The 22,994-nt window shown below is 39.1% G+C and overlaps 1 protein-coding gene across 2 annotated transcripts; it reads right to left on the reverse strand.

The window, feature by feature from the left end:
• Positions 1-4,698: 4,698 nt before the first annotated feature.
• On the reverse strand, positions 4,699-22,764 carry LOC134867069 (rho GTPase-activating protein 6-like). Of its 2 annotated transcripts, none has more exons than XM_063887366.1 (13): positions 22,512-22,764; positions 12,826-12,985; positions 12,170-12,241; positions 11,100-11,359; positions 10,727-10,922; positions 10,461-10,516; positions 10,204-10,354; positions 9,961-10,109; positions 8,566-8,745; positions 7,758-7,855; positions 7,383-7,633; positions 6,809-6,880; positions 4,699-6,727 (listed from the first exon to the last, which is right to left on the reverse strand). In XM_063887366.1, exons 1-13 carry the CDS (start codon positions 22,656-22,658, stop codon positions 6,126-6,128), a joined length of 2,394 nt encoding a protein of 797 aa, XP_063743436.1. In that variant the 5' UTR covers positions 22,659-22,764; the 3' UTR covers positions 4,699-6,125. The 2 variants fall into 2 exon arrangements, with proteins under 2 accessions (XP_063743436.1, XP_063743437.1); XM_063887367.1 differs by lacking the exon at positions 22,512-22,764 and adding an exon at positions 15,594-15,880.
• Positions 22,765-22,994: the final 230 nt, after the last annotated feature.

Raw genomic sequence — 22,994 nt, forward strand, 5'->3', positions numbered from 1 at the left:
TTGTTTCATGAAAGCAGGCAAGCAAACTAGCAAACACCAAAGACAAACTACTGAACTGTCACACAATGTGGTCCCATATGTTTATTTTTGTGATGTCCCTGACCACCACTAGAGTGAAAAATGCTGGTGAGTGTGTAGAGGTAAGCCCGACATTGTGAGGTAAAGGAATGAGTAATTCCCAAATTCTTCATGAGGTAAAATCACAGAGAGGTTCAGGGCACCTATCACCTTGTTTGCCCCAGCTGCAGCACAGGAATCCTTTTAATGTGGCCGATGTTTTGTTGTGTTTCTGTTGTGGCTAAAGGCTTGAAACGTATTTCATCACCGCATGACAGAAAGTGGAGTGAACCATCCTGGTAGCAATTATGGCCAATGTCCCCACACTGGCCATCTGAATTCCTGCCTGAAGACAAACCAAACCTCTGAACAGGGCAACAGTTTTGTTCAACATTAACCCAGTATCAGGGCATCCTGTGAGCTGAATGGTTAAAGTGTATATATAACACAAACCCACATGTCCCCCCTTTCTCCCGTTTTTTAATTCACCTATTTGAGGAGGAGTTTTAATTATATCTTGAACTTTCATACAGATTAAATTATTCAAGGGAAAATAGCGTCCAAATGCAGTCTGCCTGTTGTTTTGTTCCTCAGCTTTCAAGATGCCTGGCTCTGCCTACCAGGAAGGAAAAACAAGTGGGGGGGTTAGAGGGACTTTTCACACACCTGTTATGGTTGGATGATTACACCTTTGCAGTATGATTCATATGGAGTTTGATGACTTTAGCACATTTCCAGCAAACCTTACACTCAACATCAAGCTGAGCAGACGTCTGATCGTTAGTCAGACGACTAAAAAGTTCAGGAGAAAATTATAAAGGCTCATCCAGACAGTGTTGTGTATAGTTTCCACATGACATACAGAATTAAGGTTGTTGCTCTGGGATGAAAAAATGGAATATTTTCTTATCATTTGTTTTGAATATCACACAAATGTGCCACTGTGGCTACAGAGACTCAATATTGTCAGCAGTGTGGCCTTCTGGGAACAAACTGAGACAAAAACAAAGCTTCAAAAAGATCCCAGAAGGCCACAGTCAATTCTGTTAAAACTAATTTCATGCTTTTTTGAGCCAGAAATCCATTCAAATCCGCATAATGATGAAATCAATAAACCGAAACACTCTCTGATTCTTGTGGTAATCCCTCAAAGCAGTGTGCAGTCATATTATTCAACACTCTGCTCTCAGGTTTGACCATCTCTGTGAATAGAGCGATATTAACAAGTTGCCTTCATACTTGAACTCTCCGTCATACTGAAAAGTCAGTCTTCATTTACAGCCACTCAATAACAGCTCATACTTCATAAAGGAAAGACAGCCTTTAAATCAGCCGATCCTATAACCTTTAAATGAACTTCTAAAGATTTTTTAAATGGATGGCTTCAATTACAGCATGTGTGTTTGTACTGTGGAAACAGTGGGGTAAGTAGCAGGACCAAAAAAACTACAGTAGGAGAAAAAAAACTCACAAGTATGAGACAGAACGTTATGGGAATCAGCATGTTTCTGAAAGAATACTTGAATATAAAACCAAGGGAAAAAGGCAAAACCGAGATAGCTAGAAGGAAAAAGCTGCCCACAGGAAACTGGGGACACAGTGGGGAAAAGGTTCAAAGAGAACTTCTACTGTGCTCGGGACAATAGTGTGAAATCATACAGGTACTGATTAAAGCCTTTCTGCTCTCACGGGAAGACAGCCATATTGCCAAAGTGTTTATGTGTTTGCATTTTAAGGCTTAGAACGGATTCATTTTTGAAGTCACTCTTTGATAATTACCTAGGTCGATCCACTACTTAATTATTAACTACTGGCAATTTCTTTGAAGCACAGAACACATGATTACATGTTTGAGGCTTGACTTAATGCTACGTGTCTTCCACAGTGTCAAAGCTGCAGCTTCTACTGGTATCAGCGTACATAGGGGAATTACATGGAATTTGAACAAATGCAGCCTGCAGTACGCTGAGTTTCTCTCTAAGAGCTTTAATATATTCTCTCTATGTAAGCTTATATTTTGCAAGCTCAGGTTCTTTTTGTTTGCGTATTTGTTTAAAGATATTAACACAACAGAGAGTTGCACAGGAGTTTATATTTGCATTATAAGACCTCACATTTACTCACACAATGGGACAAACATATTCCATGATATCCCAGAATATATGCCAGGTGACTTACTAAAATAATGATATAAGATAGAATCGGTATGTGTTCATTTCGGTCCCATAAAACAAGCTGGCTAACAACCAGCGTTGGAAGAAAACATCTGGATGCTGTAATTCCTGACGTTGCAAGGGAGTGGCTTCAGCCAAATAATTCTCAGTTTGTTGCACAAGTTTGAATCCTGAACCAAACTGACTGCCTTTTGGTGGCTTTTCTGAAGTCTGCTAACAACATTTAAACAGGATATCATTAACCGACCTGCCTGCCAAAAAACTGACATATTGAAGTTGACCCAACTTGATCCCATGTCCCCCCCAGATACACAGCCTCCACCCTATCAGAGTTACTGTACTGTATCATATGGACTCAAAGAGAGAAGGGGAACACATTCTAAAGCTGGTGTTACAGACAGCTCAACCATACTGTGATTTATAGCTTATGTGTGCACTGATCATTCGAACACATACAGCACAATGAACAATTCCAACATTTCTTGTAACCTTTTTTGGGGTACAATGAGAGCTTTGTTTCAAAATAGGAAACATTTATCAAATGCATCCCAGTTGGAGCATGAGGCAGAGCAGATGGGGTGAATGAAATGAGATTTTGCTGCATATTATAAACAGCTCTTGTGTTGCTTCACTGAGATGGAAAACAAGAGAGCAAGGGAGGCAAATGTTTCACAGCAGACTGGCCTACACAGATAAATAAATTATAATAAATACGTTGTGAAAGTTTTGAAATTAAATTAAAATCCAAACTAAAAAAGCACCTCTTCAAACAATCTCTGTTTAAAGAAGAGAGTGAAGTGTTGCTCAGAATCCAAATCCAGTTGGAAATTGCACACACTTGCTTAAACTTGTCTTATCAGTGCAACACTTGGCATCTAGAACTTCACATTGTGTTCATGAAGTGTTTAACTGGACTAAGCCGAGAGACTTACTGCTAATCCTTTAACCGTGAACAGTTCTTGTTCTTGAAATAAACTTCATTACTCAGTCATGACCATGAGTCCTATAGGCCATGGTTATTGACATTCGGGTTGTGTGTAACTCTTGAATTCATTAACAGTCTGCTGACTATTGTATTGCATATTTTTCCATTATAGTGATGTTAGCATTGTGTTCACCAATTACTGACATATACTGTAATTGTCTTGAGCTGTTCCTCATTACTGTAGGCGTTGGGAGGGCATTTTCAGATACAGTACTGAACTCAAACATAACAAATCAGCAACTGGTTTTAACTTCAAACAATGTAAATGCAGCACACAGACATAACTCTTGTGCAACAGTGACAGCAATAATTGTATTTGATTGAAAGGTACACTTCCTGATTTTGTCATAAGGTAAATAAAAGGCAAGTTATTGAAAAACAGCAAATAGAAGCACATTCAGTATTTGAGATCTAAAAGAACTGTGGCTATGGTTTCAGAGTGTTTTGTCCTCTGAATACAGCTGTCCATATTGTGAAGGTGCTTCATTCTATTATTAGATATTTTCATTCAGCTGTCAATCTTTTTCTAATGACTTCATATCACTGTTTTTGGTTATTGTTCTTGGTGCTTTTTAAAATTCCCAGAAAAGTATACCAACAAATTGGGCTCCTTGTGCAGTTTTTAACAGAAAAAAGTATTTATCAAGTTAATGATGCCATGGGTCCCAATTAAAAATATCCCACACTATCAGAGGAATAGGGGCGTTGTGGAAAATCATTTAGGAGACAGAAAATATGCAGCAGATATTTCCTTGTTTCCTTGCTCGAATAATAATAATAATAAAGCTGACTTTCATATATTAATTCCATACGTAATGATGTTTTGACATTTTGCTGTGATGGTTATTTCTTGAAGCACTGTCCTTGTATTATAAAACTGCTGGAGTGATGAGGGTTAATGAGCCCCACTGAGCTCTATGTTTCCTTTGTAGAGCTTTGTGTATCAATCGACCTTGATCACCATGGGCAGGACTCTCTTGTTTCGGGACATTCAGCCTCATTTTGTTTGTGACCTTCCTCCGTCCTCCCTGCAGCTGCTCCTGATGCCAGTGAGCAAACTCAGACAGGATGGACCCCCTGCAGGGAACAGTTGCAGCTCTCTGCCAAAGGATCAACTTACATCCATCAGTGCTGCAAAGATAAGATGTGAAATGAAAGATTTCATCTTGATTGTTAGCTCTGGGGAAGAAAGTCTTAAATACATTTAAACAAAGCATCTCCGGGCTGTGTTTTTTTTTTCTTCTAATGCTTGGCCTGATGGTTAAGACATTTGCGGTGCAGATGCAAAAGTGTAGGCAATTCTGTGTAAAACACATCCAGACATCCTGTTCTGTTTCTCTGGTCTCCTCAGAATAGGATTGTGTGGAGGCCAAATACAGCTTGGATCACACATCTGTGGAGACAGATATGGCAGAGAAAGTTTAACCACATCTTAGTGTTGAGGAAACCCTCAGGCTTCACTTAACAAGGGAAGAGTTTATAATCAGTGCGATGATGTTTATTGTCCAAACATAATAGTATCACTTTCTTTAAAACACAAATGCACGATGCAATTTATTAAATTACATAATTTCAGTCACCTCATTTTCATTACTTAAAGCAATGCTTAAACTCTAAATACTCTCTGGATTCTTTACAAGACAATGGTTGCAGTTTCCAGCATAATTGCACACTTATTGTGGTTACTTAGTTGTAAATGTTACTGTTATCTTCTCTGCTCAGATCAATTATTCACCAAAAGCAAAAATATTGTTAAGAGAAAATGTTCCCTTCAATAGTGGCAATACTTGGATACGTCTAAACATAGATGTTCAACCATCATCCATAACAAATTAAATCACCACCATGCCTATAATGGTGGGAAAAGATGCCTTACTAAACTAATATCTGTTCAATGTGTAATGAGTCGTTAAAAACCCACTGGTATATCCGCACTGCACATGGATAACAGTTTGAGGATGCAAGGAAACAGATACAAAATGTCCTGGTCTTCTACTGCCCTCCTGTGGCCAGATAAGGTAATGCTTATGGAGACAAAATGAAGTTGCCATTTGATTTATCATGCTAATTCCAAAATGAATTCCAAGGGGAAAGGGATAAATGATGTTACATAGCACCAGAAAACACGGCTCCTTATAAGTGCTCATCATGAACCCTGTTGACTTTTACATTCATTGATCTTTCTGTGTAAACCGTGGCCATTTTTAGATAAGAGTATCAATACAAATCCATATTATAGACAACAACATAACCCTTAAAATTGGCTAAGTTCATAAGTAATGCCACAAACACATCCTTTAGAATTAAATCACTATGTACTGTTATTTACAGAATGGCCACCCTAGGGATAAATATGTAGACAAAGGGTGAGATTACATATTTAGGAGGTAATATGGACGTAGCCTGCAGCATTTCTACATGTCAGTAGATTATATTTGGAGCCTGTAACAAAACTGTTCAAGCAGTGGCTTTACTACATATCAAAGCACTACAAATGTAAAGCATTATATTTAAGAAGATCTCTATTTTTACATTCCACTTGAAAAACATTCATGACCTCACATTAGCATTAATATAATTCAAGTCTAATGATGACATTCAAGTCTAAATGCAAGCTTTTGATGGCTGTGTTGCAAATAATCTGTGTTAATGACTACAGCACATTAACGCCAACTGCAAAAAAATAGATGTTATATAATCTATACACATTGAAATGAATATGTATACAGCGAAACACTCCTGCGGAAAGGCATCACATCTAAGATAGTGTCTGGTGTAAAATTCCATCAGTCTATAAATGAGAAACATAACCTAATACTGCTTGTACGGAGTAGGATTTCAGCGACTGGAGATAAGCGCCTTTATTGTAACGTTTTCTTCACTGTAGTTCAACATAGTCAAGGGGAGCATTACACCAAGGTTTCAGGCAGTGCATCTTCATTTTCTTTTGACAGAATATGCCATATATGCCACCTCTCCGTCTGCCAGTTTGGTGTGCCAAGGCCCTTTTCTAGTCCAGGCCCAGAGGCAGCTGCATTGTCTACAGTCTGGGGGGCAGGGCTCTGCAGTAGTGGGGTCTGGGGGGCAGGGCTCTGCAGCAGGGTGGTCTGAGGGTCAGGCTTATATGTGAAGAGGGAGGGTGTGGAGTAAGAAATATGCGTCTCCCTGAGCTTTCCAGAGCAGTGAGGCGGAGATAAACTGTCCATCCTGACCTTTAAAAATGAACATGCAGGGCGTCCTGTCCTCTTTGCTAAGTTGTCTGAGCTGAGGGCTCCTGATTGGCTGCTCAGTCTCTGATGTAATGGTGATTGAGGTTGTCTGTGTCCTCTCTGGTCATCAGGACCGCTGCTGCTGCGAGTCACCGGGAGGTGTGGCCTGATTTCCAGCATGCCCAATGAGGTTTGTGCTGGTCTGACAGGCAGCTTGTTGTTACCTTGGTGACTGCTCAGCCCCTCTGAAGATCCATACGACTCGCTATCCGAAACGTCTCCAAGGGAGCCTGTGAGAACGCCTGTGAGAAAGCCTTCATTAACATCAAGCATTCATTACATATCTCAAGACCATCTGCAGCATGTACACAGGGCTTTATTACCGGTTTGATGGCCAGTAAACTTCTTGCTGAACAGTTCATGCCAGGTGTCCCAGAAATCATCCGTTGAGGCCTCTAACAGGGACACAAGAGGATTATGTACTTTTGTTTTGAATAGAACAAAATAAATAATAAATCATGTTCAAACTCCTGTTCCCCTACCATAAACAATGTATTCAGGTCTTATTATCCATTATGAATAGCATAAAAATGGTCTACGGTTTTTTCTCACCATAATACAAACGATAAATGACTGTACTATTGAAGTTAAAGCACAATTTAAAAATATTGCAACTTTAAAATAAGAAAAGGTAACATTTTTACGGCATATCTCGTCCGTCCCTCTCACAAAGGCAAGTTCAAAGTCTGGGAGCTAAATGTTTCTGAAGGCTTCAGAAAAAGCATCTTTTTTTAAATAAAATCATTCCACACGAGAAGTATTGCACTTTTAAGAAGTATTTGTATCTTTAAGACCATTTTCAACTTATTATTAAAAGGAAAAGATGGATATGGTTCTTGAGATGAATCTGATATTGATCTCAATCTCAGCTAAATATGTAAAGCTATTCCTATTCACCTTTATCAGTAGAAAGCGTAGGAGAGGAGCTGCCAGACCCCTCTGTAGCACAGAGTTTGCACTGAGCAGAGAGTCTGGGGATCCTGTCTGAGGGTGGACTGCTTTCCTCTGGGTATTTACACAGCAGTCGGTCTGACAGGACAGGGGAGTTGTTGTCATAAGGAGACACCTCTCCACTTGACGCTTTGATGGAGTCATTGGATAAGCACCTGTCTATTAGAGAGAACGACTCTTTAAGAAGAACAGGCTGGCTGAAACAAAGAACATAATTAAGACAATAAATACAATACATATCACCAAAGGGAGTATACATTCGAATCTTTTGGAATCTTTGTAAAAAAGGGATGGCACACACACAATCAGGTGGAAACTCACAGGTACTGAGAGGCCTTCCTCCGCAGTAAGTAGTCCACTACATCAGGATCAGTTTCTTGCACACTCATCAGCACCTCGTTCTGCAGGTCAGCAGGAACCTGGGAGAATTAAAACCAAGTTACACTGAAGCTTCTATTACACATTACTCTCACTGTGCCTTAATAATTATTCACACTTCCAGTAAATCGAAACAACGACAGCATATGCACTTCTCCAGAGGCACTGTGCACAAATAACAGCATTACACCAGCAGTTACGTTGCCTATATTGACATACTGTCTATGGTGCAATAGGCTACAGAGACAACATGTTGTTTGTATGGCACAAGGCAAAAATAATTAACAGCAGTTTAGAAAAACAAAATTAATGACACAGAGCTAATGTCTGATGAGCTTTGTTTTGCCCCCTGCCTCCCTTAACAGATCATTTTACTTGAATTAAGTGCATTTGCATGAAAAGTAGAAAACATTATGCGGAGGAAGCTCTTGCCCTTGCTCTCAGTCGTTGTCTCGAAACAAAACAGAGGCTGAGATGACAGCGAGGCTTTCCTTTTTCTAAACTAGTATTCACTGAACTTAATTTCACACAGCTCAGGAGAGAAAAACAGCCCATTCTGTATTGCTGTGACACCGCTTTGTTTAATAGGTGACTGTAAAAAGGTCCTTCAGATCCTATAAAGTTAATGTTTACATTTCATTACGTTGGTACACTCTATTAAACCTAACAATCACCCCTAAGAGACTAAGACACAGTCTGATTAAGCCCTGTTCTGTATTCAACAATTCCCATGGAAGTGAGGTTAGCTTACCATAAACAGTGTCTCATATGTATTGATCATCTTTTGGACCACACTGATGATGGCTGTGCTCTCTTCTGCTCGGGCAAAACTCTGGACTGCAAACTCTTTGTCCGAGTTTTTTTGCTTGTGGAGAAGGTTGGGTCCGAAGATGGTTGCTAAATTGAGTGATGTCATCTTGTTTCCAGGGATCTAAAGAAAAGACAGATTTGATTTGTACGAGTGGATGACAGGACTACAGTCACACAAATGGAGGAATTGCTGCGCTTTTGTCACATGGTATAATTTAGATGTATTACTAAAAAAAAATATCAACAGGTTCAAGCAAAACAAATCTTATAAAGCAGCGTTTTTAGTAAACCAAGTAACAGCAGAAGTATTATCTGTATTTAGCTTTATTCGAACCCTGCAGTTACAATAAGTGTTTTTAAAGTATTTATATAAAAGTCAACAATGGAGCTAAATAACCTTTGATTTTCTTTTTCAAATCGACCCCTTTGTTTACACACAAGAATGAAAGCTTTTACACATACAGTAATTATGGCATTAAGAGTATCCTTTCTTTAGATGGTCGGACTCTCCCTGGCACCCCTGGACATGTTGGGAATGTGCCCCTAACACAGGCCTGCCACCATCAATAAGGCTGGCCTTCTTTTGTTCAAATAAACCGAGCAGACCTCTGCTTCACTGTAACTGTATGTATGCTCTAGGACCGAGGCCAAGAACATGCTGGTGTATATCCCTGGGAAACAATTAATCTCCATTGTGACGATTAGAAAAAGCAAGAATAATATGGAAAGATGAAGGGACTGGAGTAGGAAAAAAATACTGTTCTGTTGTGTAGTTGTAAATATATATGCTGAGATAAACTGTTTCCCAATATGTTGAGCTTTTCCTACACTTCTGGTTGTGGCAAAATATGAACCGGGGAATAATTGGAGTGAACAGTATGATGCATGTAGAAACAGTGTGTTAGTGAAGTGTGGTTAAAGTTGGTTGTGCATCATTTAATCCAGATACCCACAATGGATCATCATGCATAATGCGCAGCACTTTGGCACATCGCTTGATTCAAATTAGAGGCTGCAGGTGTAACAAGCATCTGCCTTACTGCGTTCAGATGGCTGCTGGGATTCACAATGACATTAAACTTGTAAAACGTTTATTTATGTTTTCAGTGATAGCTGCTCATTTTCTCATAAGAGGCTTTTTGAACATGCTGGTGGAATAAACAGTCAAAATATGTGAGATACTGCCAATCGAGCCGCTCCAAGCTGTTCATCTCAATACAGTGGCAACATATCGACACCTTGTCTTGTTCTCTGTCGCCTGCATGTAAATCTCATCTTGTGTGCCCAAAACTTGTTTTCATGCCGCCATAAACCAGGGCGTGTACAGTTCCTTTACCTCCTTTCCGTCATTGTCACGCTGTCGCTCAGCATGTGCAGCCACAGTAGACAACAAGCAGAGGAGGCGCTGCAGCGTGTCGCTGTTGCAGGGGGGCAGCAGAAACATCAGCAGCTGGATGGCGCTCTTTTGTTCTGAACAATCCAGCACTGCAGTAAAAGAAATTGTCATGAATAGTCCATTTTTTTAATAATATTTGACCAACTTGCTGTTATTTTTTGCTTATGTATTTGTGCTACTCACACATTGTGTTGATGAATGCCGTGTAGAGTTCCCGTGTCAGCAGTGGGTCAGGCATGTCTCTGAGGAACTCTTTCAGCAGTGCAGCTACAACATGGACACTGTGCTCCTCGCCCAAGTGTACCTCCCAACCCTGGTCAAACTCCTTGCGAAGCTGCATTAAATATTGTGACAATTATTACAACAAAGAATTTAGCTCATAGTCAAATCCATTTATCCATTTATGTAGATGTGCTGAAGCTAACCAGCTGGCATTGTACCTGTCGCACTCTCTTCTTTGAACTCCCGACACGGAAAATTCCAACCGTCTGGAGGCCTGTAAGAAAAGAGAAGGATGCTTTTAAAAGTGCTGATTACCTGGTAAATATTTTGCATTCAAATGGTATGATTCACAGAGTTATGGACACATGTGTGACTTACTCATAAGTTTCAACAGGGATGCGCCTGACATTTCAAAAGGATATGTGACACACTATTTGCGTCATTCTTATATATAATGTGCCTTTTCAGGTTTGAAAATGTGTACCGTAGTTCTCCAGATGCTGGCAGCAGAGATCCAACACCCTGGGCACCTGTCTGTATATGGGGTTAAGGCTGAGCTTCTTGTCATGGCGTTTTTTCCTGTTGCCGCCTGCCTCCGCTGGCAGAGAGAGCTGAAGGGCCTCCAAGAGCCGAGACTGGTTATCGTCCAGATCAGTGATGCAATCCACAGATACTCCGCCCTGTCAAGCAGATGGGAAAGTATCATACAGTGACTGTTATGATAAATTGTCATTTAAAGGTTAACCATTGAGTGAATATCCAAAAAAGGTCACATATTCCCAGAGAAATCCCCTGTGCAAGTGTAATCAGACAGATTTCCTGAAGCGTGTTGGGCTTATCAGAACAGAGCAGCCTACCCTCCTGCGTGTCCGTGGGGCTGTGTCGGGCATGCTGAGCAGAGGTGTTTCATTAGGGGTCTCAGAAGTGGAGCTGAGGGACGAGTTGCTGCTGGAGAACTCCTTGTTTCCCCTTTTTATGGAGTTGAGGTGGAGGAAAGACAGCATCAATTCAGTAGGGTCACTGTGCTCCTCCCGTGGGGGATCGTGCCGTCGCTTGTGTGATCGGTCGTTGGATATGACCTGAGACAACGGTATGCCAAACGCCTGGGGCATAGTCTCTGTGTGAGGGGGAAGGGCAAGACAGTTAGACTTAAAAGTTCACCTTGTTAGCTCCAAGTCAACTGTGAGGCGTTGATTTAAATCATGCTGTGAGAATATCATGTTAAACCTTGAAGCTTATATTTTCAGTTCTAAGCACCTTGTGTTTGCATTCATTCTTTATATTCAACATTGATCTTTGCTAAATGTTGTTTAAAATCAATATGACATAAGAAATGTCTGCAGTATTCTGAGCTGCATAGTCAATATTCAGAGTGAGAGAGCACATACTTTCTGAAGGGCCTTTGTAAACAAAAGGGGAGAAGAGGAAAGAGGGGGCTGGCCGTGCCGGAGGATGGGCTGTAATGAATGAGCCACCACTTAAGATTGTTTTTGTTATTTCCCTGGATTGCCTGGCTGACACAGAACATCAGTTTGCTGCAAGATTTTTGCAGCGGGTGGGGCAGTGAGGGGGTGGAAGATCACAGTTCCCTCGGAGACTTTTTTTTTTACCGTACTGTAGATTCTAATCAGTCAGTGCTTCATGGGTATAAACAGCTGAAAATGTCTGCTTCAGCGGGTCCTTACAGCTTCAGCCAAAAGGATCAAAGAGTATGTTTTAAGTGTCAGAGGCCGGCTATATCAGAAACTAGAGGAGAATAAACTGAAAGGACTCACTGGCTCTCGCACAGACCTTAAAAAAAGAATTGTTTATCTTTGCTGGTTTGGAAAGTCTAACAAATATACAACTGAGTGTGTTGGAAACTCAGAGACAATTTGGAAAGGAGAGCTCCAACACTCTACATTATGGAGTGTCCACAGTCCATTACCTTTGTCTCTACTCTTTTCCTTAGATAGTGCATCCAACTTCAGCCTTAGTGACCTCTTGTGCTTGTGGCCATCTGAAAAGAGAGAAATGTTTCATAGGTAAATAAAAACACACCAAATGATTACTCAGCACAAAAGAGCTTAATGCAAACTGACTGCTCATTAATTCTCCAGAGAAAGACATGGAGTTTGAAACATAACATTAATACAGGTGTACAACAGCACTTTCATTTTAATGGACACCACATTTTTGAAACATTTATTGCCTTTGACGGCGCCATATTGTCACAAAAGCAAAAGTAAGCACTATCTACAACCAAGAACATAAAAACGAGTGAAGAATGTTAAAAAGACAGAAAGCTAGGATAAGATAAAGTCAAGTCAAGTCAAGTCAAGTGTAATGTTCCAGCCCATTACAGTAAGTTTAGGGTACACAATGTCCCACCTTAAAATAAAGTAGGCTACAGAAGTTGTTGCAATCATTTATGTGCACGACTACCTTAGACTCAAAGAAAAAATGCATTATTTGAATGCAGAATGACCTTTTCTTCCATTTGGCTGTGTTTCTGAAGACATGCTGTGACACACTCTGCTTGGGATAGAACAGCAGTACGGTGACTACGAGATCAGTTAAGTTTGCGTGCGTTTTTTTAATTACATTTAGGGATGGTGATGTGGCAGCCAAGGTCGCGATCCCGAAGCAGTCGCCTGAAGGCCACATCCTTTAGATGAACCCTCTCCAACTCTGAGAGGCTTTGCAGAGGGACAGGCTTCAGGCCAACACTACATCCTGAGACCCTGTTCCAGGTGAAGTCCCCCTGAGGACACAGACACATGCACACACATTACATCATCAGATACAGTACATTTATCATTGCTGTCACCTTTTAAGTGCATGAGCAATCACACCCTCTCCGTTTGCATGAACCGACACCTTGGCTTCACTTGCCAGCTGAAAGTCATGACATCATAAATCATCCTCTGTTTCATATGAGAAAAAGTGACACTGTTATGACTGTTTGTTTTCACACGAACACATTTATCGATTAGCACAGAGCATTTGTGCTTCAACACTTTGAGTTGTTTACAGTAGTTTCACTATCCGGCAGGATTTCTGTTACCATAAATTGAGCAAGTTGACTAGGGGAGCAGCAGGGAAACTGATTATGTAGATTATCCTATTTTACAAGTCGAAGAAAATATGCTTATAAATAATGCAAACACACTTTACTCTTCAATGTAAAAATACCTCATCTTAATTCGGTCCCTGCTCGAGTCAATAAAGTGCATGGCATGCATATAATCAGGGTGCACACTCCACTGATTTCTGAATAATTTATCATCAATCTAGATCAAAAACATTTTATAACAAAACTTGGTTAGTAAATATTGCTACAGATGAGCCACTGTGAAGATTTATTTCTGGGGTAATGACAGGGCAAATACTCTGATCTGAAATCCTCCACCTTTGAGCATCTCCATGCTGGAGATTAGAGAGCTTTGATCCAGGACGGTCAAGCCAATCATATGAGCCATGTTCCAAAGAGGCTTAGTTACTCATTATCAGGATAAGGCTTACACTAAAGTGGCTAACTCTTATTAAATCAGTATTACGGGACTGTACTAAAGCAGCATGCTATTACACACAGTTTGACAAAGTACAGTATAAATAAGTAAAAAACATGTGCAATTACAATCTTCTTTGGCCATTCGTTTACTGTACAAATTAAGTTGTCACAAAAAAGCAAAAGTAAGCATTATCTGTCTATGAAATCCAGTAACAAGTGCAACCACAAAATACAGTCATATTTACACATATTTTTCAGACATTCCTCTTGTGTGACTATATGGGGGTGGATTTTTTTTTTTTACCTGAAGATGGGTGAGCCGTGTTACCACACTTTCTCTCTGCCAGTGAAGTAATCTCAAATTTAAGTATGTCTTTTTAGTATAGCCAACTATTGTGGACATTGTTTTTAAGCAACAGCCCTTTATCTATTTCATAATCATAGGTTTGAGAATGTGGCATGTCAAGACATGAATTTTGAGTGCACAATCACTTTGGTACAATATTGCAACTCATTTATCCACTAGTTCTTCATCCTTTAATCATCAGAAAATGGATCAACACAGCGTTATCCTTATATGCTTTACCGTCAATAAGTATTCAGATTTGTCACAGTGGTATAAACACACAAAAACAGCTGCTATCAGTTGTTACAAAAGCAGTCTAAAGCTAGATGAAGTTACCATTTATTTTTGGGATGAGATCATGATAACCATGGTCATTGATGAGGCAAGTACTTTAGAAAAGTAAAAAGTAAATATCAGATTTGTCCCAGCGGCCTTTCCACAACATAACAAGCCATCTGAACAGAAAGAATGCCAAAAATGGCATGTTTCTTATGTTTCTTTGCTGTTTGTATTCATTATTTCCATACTGTTTCAAAAAATCCAGCCATGAAGTAACCATACCTACTGAAATGTTTTGTTGATGTTTAACCTTTGCGTCCCCTAATTTTAATTTAAGGCATTGTTGAAACCCACCTCTTTTGTTAGAGCTCCCTCGAATACAATGAGAGGAAATGTGCGAAGTAGTTCAAACAATAAAGCGAGATTGACAGGTCAGATTGCACTAATCAGCCACACTTGAACTAAATCCAGTGATGTGACAATATTCCTCTGTGCTCAGGAAGCCATTCAATGGAGACATAGTTGGAGAAGATTTCCACAAAATCCCCTACATAACAGTAAGTTATGAACAAAAAGTTTCCAAATGTTAAATGTTGTATTTCAATTCCAGACATATGACCATTTGTGTCTTTAAAATGTTGTGAAAACCATTTAACATAAGGGTGAAAGCTTGTAATGACCAACTAAACACCAAAACTCAAAGAAAAACTCACATCCTGTAATCCTAAATAAATACTGCAATTGTGATTTAATACACAATCAAGACTGTATAAAAAAGGTCTTCTATTTTTTCTTTGCTATCCGGGTAATGTGATGCAAAAATTGGAAAAGTATTAAAACATCCTTGTAGGACTGGACTAATACAAATACAAAAATACCAATGTATACTTATTAAGAATGGCACATATAGAGTACATGAGGAGTGGGCAAAGTGGAGATGGGTACTGTGCAGACACACAGAACATCTCAGTCAATGCTATGAAAGTAGCCTAGTAGCCTCATGAGCTGACTAGAAGGGAGTTTAATGAAAAATACACGGATTATTGAAAGATATTAATCAATGGCTCCACACCCATTTTCAAACACTATGTTTGCAACACATCATGTTTACGTCTACCCGTAACTATTTTCTCCACTTTTTTTAACGACTTGTGATACCCGGAAAGCTTAAGAGAGACAACGAATGAAAAACTGTTAAGTTACTGAAACATCCCAAAACCAGCAGCTACTCACGAGATTGGTGTTGCTTCGCTGGAGAAGGGGATCCCCCATTACAGAGACTCAGGTCGCAACGGAAGAGAAGTCATCCTTAAGACTTGCAGACCACCACTTAAACCAGACGCCATGCAGTTAACGCCCCACATCAGGACTCATAGCCTGGAGCTCAGAAAGCGTTAAAGGAGGACTGAGTTCAGCCACTGATTTGCTTCACCGTGTAAGATGAAGTCCGAAATTAATAACATTACCGCTGATTGAAGGATTGGGGGTGGGTCAACGGGACGGGTCAGTACTCTTAGTCAGTAAAGAATGAACTAAAACGCCCCTCTGAGGACGTTAGCAGGATGTTTTTACCTGGAACTTAGGTAGGCAGGACATCACGTGTACGTAGGGTTTAGTAATTCTAAAACGAATTGCTGTATCGAAAGGAAGCAGCACATGATGGTGATTTCGGTTCCAACATTATAGCCTGTGGCAGTTTAAACGTTCGCTCAAAAAAGTGTAATGAAAACAAAACAAATTCTGCCGGTTTTAATAAACACTACAATACCCATGAGCCTCAGCCACCGTTGCCCTGGGGAACAAGCCAAACGCGCGAATTTCAGAGTTGCTGTAGGATAAACAAACAAACAAGCCAACTGATTTTACCTAAAGTTACTATTACTGTATTGCAACATATGTATGTTCGTTATTTGCGAGAGACACATACTGAAGATGTTGGATATGATCGAGCTGTTCTCTTTTTACAACCATATTCAGTTTAAGTTTAGCTAGCAAACACCATTCTTACATGGTTCTCCTGATACATCTTGGGTAAAATGTTGAGGTACTTGTTCTTTACTTGAGTATTTACATTTTATGCTACTTTGTACTTCTACTGAAATAATAAGCCTGAGGTAAATATTGTACTTTTACTTCCCTACATTTACATTTACCTTTAGTTACTTTGCAAATATAGATTTTTGATAGGCCTATGCTCAACCCTTAAATAAGACTTTATTCTTGTGAGTTTTATTCACACGCTACCCAGCAGTAAATTAATTGATTACTCTACCAGCTTGATAAACCCATCAATAATTATAATCTAAACATATAATATATGCTTGTGAAATGGGCCAATCTGCATATTCTGCAGTTATTTTACTTTTACCTTTAGTACATTTAAGTATATTTAGATTCTTTGTTACTTTTACTTAAGTAACCTTTTGAATACAGGACTTCTACTTGTAACAGAGTATTCCTACACACTGGTAGTTCTACCTTTACTTGTGTACAAAATCTGAACCCTTTTTTAACATCTGCATCTCAGAGACATAATTCAAAACCCGATAAATCACGACTTTCATCATAACTAGACACCATTGGAGGTAAGTGAGAAAATACATTTTGTGTTTGTTTGTGTGATTTAGGTGGGGACTGACACACATCGGTATAGGAATCCACACTTTATAAAGCTCTGAAGAAGTTAACACATGCACCCAGAGTTGTTTTGAGTTAATCAGGTTGATTAATATCTGCTCAGTTGAAGAAGGAGAAGGCTGTTTCACACCAGACATTACTACTTGTCATAATAGGAAAACAAGTAAGAACAGGTTTCACTAATGGCATTAACGATGGCTCTCTTTTATTTTTAAACGTCTCAGTACGTCATGCACAATTTCCGAAAAAAACAACAAATTATTGATGTTTTAAAACACCTGTACTTGGAACAATGTCAGATGACATATTCTAATGTTTTTTTTAATATGTGTAAGGTTAGACAGAAGACAATTTTACAACTTTGTTTGGACATTTCTCTGCTTTTCCACTCTGGATTAGCTTTAATTGGCGTATGCCTGATGGAATGAGGTTGTTAATGCAACGCAGGGTGATGATAAACAGGAAAAAACATTTCCAACAAGAACAAACTATTTTAAAAGGGATGCTAGGAGGAGAAATGGTCAATCACTTCAGGCTTAACGGTGTGTTTGCTAATACGTGGCAAACTGTAAAGCTCCATAACGAAGTCTCTAATGGTTATATAACTTATACCCTAAGTTTGGTAGGCATTAATGTTAGAAATTTGAACACAGATGGAGCCCGTGAGTGTTCATGTCTTAACACAAGGCAAATCAAAAAAGACAAATACATCTAAATGTTATTATTAATATAATTGTAATACTGTTAGTTTTTAAAAAAAATATCAGTTGAACATGAGACACTTTGCACAGTAGCTGGGGCAGGTGCAGCTTCGACTCTAATATCATATTATCATACATCCTAACATTTTGCAAGCAGACCAGCAGCTGCATCAGCCTGTAGATGGGATTAGGCCTACATTTCCATCATGTGCACTACAATTAGATGTCTTTACAAGAAGTAGTCAAAACGACAATCAATCAAATTGTACTTGTCCAATGTTTTTGGAGAACACTTAGTCCTTTGAAATGTTTTCATAGCAACATTGATAAGGTAGGCATGGGTTTGGTTTAAAAATGTTAGAGAGCACACTGACAGACAATAGGTTGTATTACTATCTGCGTTCTGTAAACTTAAATTTGAGCACTGAGTCTCCGAATCTTATATTTTTGGAAAATATGATGGATTTAAATTGTATCTTTCCTTTATCATTCACCCCAGTAACATATTTTTTTTGTTGTTGTGAGATTTAAGTGGCTTTGTACAAGAAAGAGGTTTTTAATGTCTTTTCAGCTCTTCTTCTGCAGGCCTTCTCTCCTGCATGGTGTGCAGGGGAATGCATAATATATTCCTTTTAAACACTTCAACAGCACTTTACTCTGTAACCTTTCTTTCTCTGCATCATCAAATCATTTCAGGGAACCATGGGACAGATCCATGTTTTGTTTTTTTTGTAATATAATCTAGCTAAAATGTCTATATCAGTATTACACTTGTATTTTGGATGCTGGTAGCTTACCAGCATTCATGCCTTGCCGTCTTCAAAATTCGAATGTACATTTAAAGCTGCATTGATATGGAATAACCGTTCTGAACAAAAAATCCCCTGTTTAGTTGAGGGAACATTGGATCCCAGAGATTATACTGTCATAGTACATTTAAAAAAAGAAAAAATTGCACTTGAAATATTTGGCCAATAGTAAATGTTGCTTAAACACACAAAATGTTGAAGTAATATTATCTATAAAACTGCAGCAATGGGACAGGATAGCCATTTTATAAAACTCGCAAGTAAGATTTTTTTTCCATACAAAATGTTCTTGGGTACTACCTGTTAAGCCTTAATCTTTCTCCCAGTGATTAATGTCCTCATTTGGTCTCATTACTGCAACAGTATAATGAATGGCTCTGTCTAAAAGCTCTATAAGTTGCTGCAATGTACTGGGTCCCTAAGAGAAACCTGAGCAAGTTGAGATATATTGTATTGCATATTTGATCTGGCTGTTAAGGCTTAATTGTTTTTTTCTAAAGAGTTGTGTATTAATATAACATTAATTAATATGACATCACACATCCAACAAACAACATTTCAAGTGTAAAAGTAAAAGAGTATGAATCACAGTTAAAATGTTAGGTTTTGAATAAGGGTGATAACAAAAGTGGAATATTTTCCAATGTCTCAAAAGGTCTTCATATTCAGAAGCTTGTCTAATAACAGCCCAAAAGGAAAAGAAAACCCAAATGAAGCTTACACATGACTGTAACCCATGCAGGGCACTTATGTGGATCAGAGAAAGGATCCACCAGTCATATTAAACAGTTAATGACTCTCATATGGTCAGGTAAATGTAAACATAAGACCAGTACAGATCACTGGATTGCAGGTAATGCTCCTGGTTGCCAGGAAAATGCCTAAAATAACCTTAATGTACTTATTGTTAATTCTGCCCTTAAAAGCTTGTATGGCTGCTTCTGTAATTATTTTCTGCAAACAAAAAAATAGTATGATTTCCTCTCATAAAACTGCTTTGTGATCTAAACATATTACCAAGACTGTTCATACCATCCACTGTTTATATGATTCAAACACTAACAACAGGTGAAGGAAATGAACCGGGTCCGTCCTCCCTGTTAAACATGAACTAATCGCGTATACTGCACGTATTATCATGTGAGCTGAATGGATTTTTCAGTGGCAGCCATTGAGGCACTTATTACCTTTTGACTTACAAGAAGCTGACTTTTTGATTGAATTGATATGAAACCACCACCTATTCCTACATCCAACCTACTGTTTATTTTCCTCTCATCAGACACTGGATGCTCTGGCACTGCAGTTTAAAGCCAGCAGGTCTAATTCTATGCCATGCAAGTGGACAGTCTCCTGTTGGAAGAAATATGTGCCTGAGGGACCGTAGCCAAGGATCAGGTCATGCTGCTCTACTGTGAGAAATAATGGTTGAGGCCTTCTTCATGTAAACCAGATGTCTCTGCTTTCAATCTCAGCTCAGACTACTGAGACCCTGGGTGAGTACACTTCTAATAGAGCACAGCAAAATTCAACCTATGGAAAATACAAAGGCACTTGTAACATAGATCAAAAATACCACTCTGACACTCCTTTCTAAACAAGGGTGAGTTTTAATGCCAGGATCCTGCTACAATAAGTTATGGGTTGGTGATCATTTGAATTATATACACTCTTATAACAGCACATTTCCTAGGACAGAAAACAAATCTTTATTAGAATATTCTTTGACCAAACACATTGCAACAAGTGTTGTGCACTGTGTACCCATCTTTAGCACACCCTGGCACCAGTTATGTCTTCTAAATAACCTGAAGTTGCCTTTGTGATATACTTTTATCTCAGCACAAATACCATACTGTACACTGGATGGCATTCAAGAAAATACAGTAACTTGTTATTTTTACACGAGAGGCCTGGACAGCCTGATTTACAAGACATCTAGTAGGCTGTAACTCATAAAAGGAGAGTCTTGCAGAGCTGGGGCTGTTATTGGGCGGAGGTACAGCAGTGTTTTGTGCAAAGAGGGAATTATTGTCAGACTGACTTCACTAATGTGGTTGCACTGTATCTTGGATACCATTGTCCCTCAGTTAACTGCTCACTACATATTTGCACACCCAGAAAATGTGACTTTCATTACAGACTTGGAGTTTCACTACAGAAAGTCTCACTGTCAGTCTAAGCCGACAGCGTGGTCATGTGATTTTTAAGGAAAGATCTCACACCCCAGACCTCAGCTCAACTGGCTAGAGTTGTTCTCAATGGCATGTGGGTGCTTTAGAAATATTGTAGTAGAGCTGTACTATCTACAAATCCCCAAACGATATGTGTGTCAATGTTTCTGAGGTTGTTATCCAGAGTAGAGTTAACATTTTCCATTTTAAAGCTTGGCAAAAACTAGGCTGTAGTGTAACACTCTCAGCATAAGGTGTAGGTACAAGCACTCCCCAAAGTAATAAATCATATTAAATATTCTCTGTGACGCTGCTGTCCACAATATTAATCAGCTTCATTCGGATTTACTGTGATTACATTTTTAAGGGCTCTGGCTGAAGGATCTTGTTGATGACTGTAAGAAAGACCAGATACCTGGTATTCATTACAAGCCTATTATAATGTCAAGTGTAATACATTTCCATTATACTAAACAAACAGTGTTACCATGAGGACAAACTACAGCACAGCTGTCTTACATTATGGACATGAGAGTACCATACATGTAAAAAAGATGTATCTTTAACAAAAGAAGTGACACAAATGGTAATAGATTTTAAATGTTTCTCTTCGATTAAATGGAATACTGAACTTTGGACAATACTATTCTTTAATGTGTCCAAATCCTGCAGGAACAACTCAGGTAATTTGTTTCCTTTGATAATATGTAAAGGCTGCTATACCAACAACTGTGTTAACAGCATTGCCTCTGATTTATGGATGTCATACTGTACATTCATCTCTGAGGCAAATAAATAAATACATGAATACATTTAGAAAGCTATTGCTTTTCTTTTTACATGTTTTAATCAAAAAAGCAAGTAAAATAATTCCCTTTGTGTGTTTTCAGATGTTTCATTAGGAGTTGTGCTTGATCGTGGCCTAAGGGTAATGCACATATTTAAAATGCCTATGTGATAATTGTGGCTATTTTATCATATTGCTGTTTGCCATATTTGTACTTTAGTCCAGCGAGAAGCTTTATTGCACAGGACAAAATACATTGACACAGCTTCTTCTACACTTTCTTTTTGAAAACTCTACCTTAAGAAGTTCAAGTTAAGCCTCACTGGACGCTTGCCAAATGTGACAGACTTTTCCAAAAGCACCTCTTGTAACATTAACAAGTTGGCACAAGCAAAGGCTTCTACTGTCATTAGTTATACATGAGTTTAGTCACTTTAGTTGTTTAGTGACGCAGCTACAAAACTGTAGTGCACTGTTCACGTATAAAGTGCATTTGTTTGTCATGGACCTGGTGATGTCGCAATTGTGGGAAAGAAATTCCCCACAATGAAGCTTTTCATGTATTTTCACTTTTGATAAAATAACAAATAATTGCATGAAAACAAATGAACAGCAAAAAAAAGTTTGAAAATGTGTTTAAGATTAAAGAGAAGTGCAGACAATCCTGCCTGGCTACATCATCCTTTAGGGAATTCTAGTCACTTCCGGAATCTGGATGCAGCCTTTCTACAAAGCTCAAGTTCTGCTCTACAACTCCACGAATGCAATCCGAAAGGAAGCTAAAAAGTGATATACAGGGGAACAGAGCAAAGTTTCGAGATACTTGCTCTACTGTATGTAAAACCATATTGCATTCATAACATTCATAAGCATCATCACGATATTTTAACGCAAAAAAACGTTAAATCATCCCTGCCTGCGACCCGATGTAAAAGCCTATTAGAGTCCAGTTCAACAAGTCCAAACTTTTTTTGGTAACACTGGCTGAGTCTATGCAGCGTGACATTTAAGCCGATAAACAACAGTCCCCTCTGTTCACTGACCTTATGCGATGTTTCCTCAGCTTCGGTACCATAATGTCTCATCAATGCCGGGTCCAAGCTCTTGGTCTGCCTCAGTCTCCGCTTCGAAATAGTTTTGGGGCTTAGCGAGCATGAGAAAACACTGCTTAACAATCCTTGGGCGGACATTGCTCTTTAAGATGCTGAGTTTGTGATTAAAGAAGATAATTATAAATCTGCTACAAGTACAAAGGGAACGCAGGAGCAGCAGCGTCTGTCAGCAGCGGCAGGTCCCCAGCGCGTCACCATGCTGTATTACGAAATCCGCGCCTGGAGTCCCTGGTCGCCCTGTCCACCTCCCACATACTCTGACTCAGTGCTTCCTACTCTTGATTTTTAATAACCACTAATTGAAAGTTAATTTCCCAAAAAATCCACAAGAAAGAATGAAGCATACACCAGAGATCAAAATTCCTTTATTTGTGCGTGGGTGTGGCAAAGCATGCGCGTATTTAAGCAAGACCA

The sequence above is a fragment of the Eleginops maclovinus genome, chromosome 7 (genome assembly GCF_036324505.1).
Source record: "Eleginops maclovinus isolate JMC-PN-2008 ecotype Puerto Natales chromosome 7, JC_Emac_rtc_rv5, whole genome shotgun sequence".
In the NCBI taxonomy this organism is placed as follows: domain Eukaryota; kingdom Metazoa; phylum Chordata; class Actinopteri; order Perciformes; family Eleginopidae; genus Eleginops; species Eleginops maclovinus.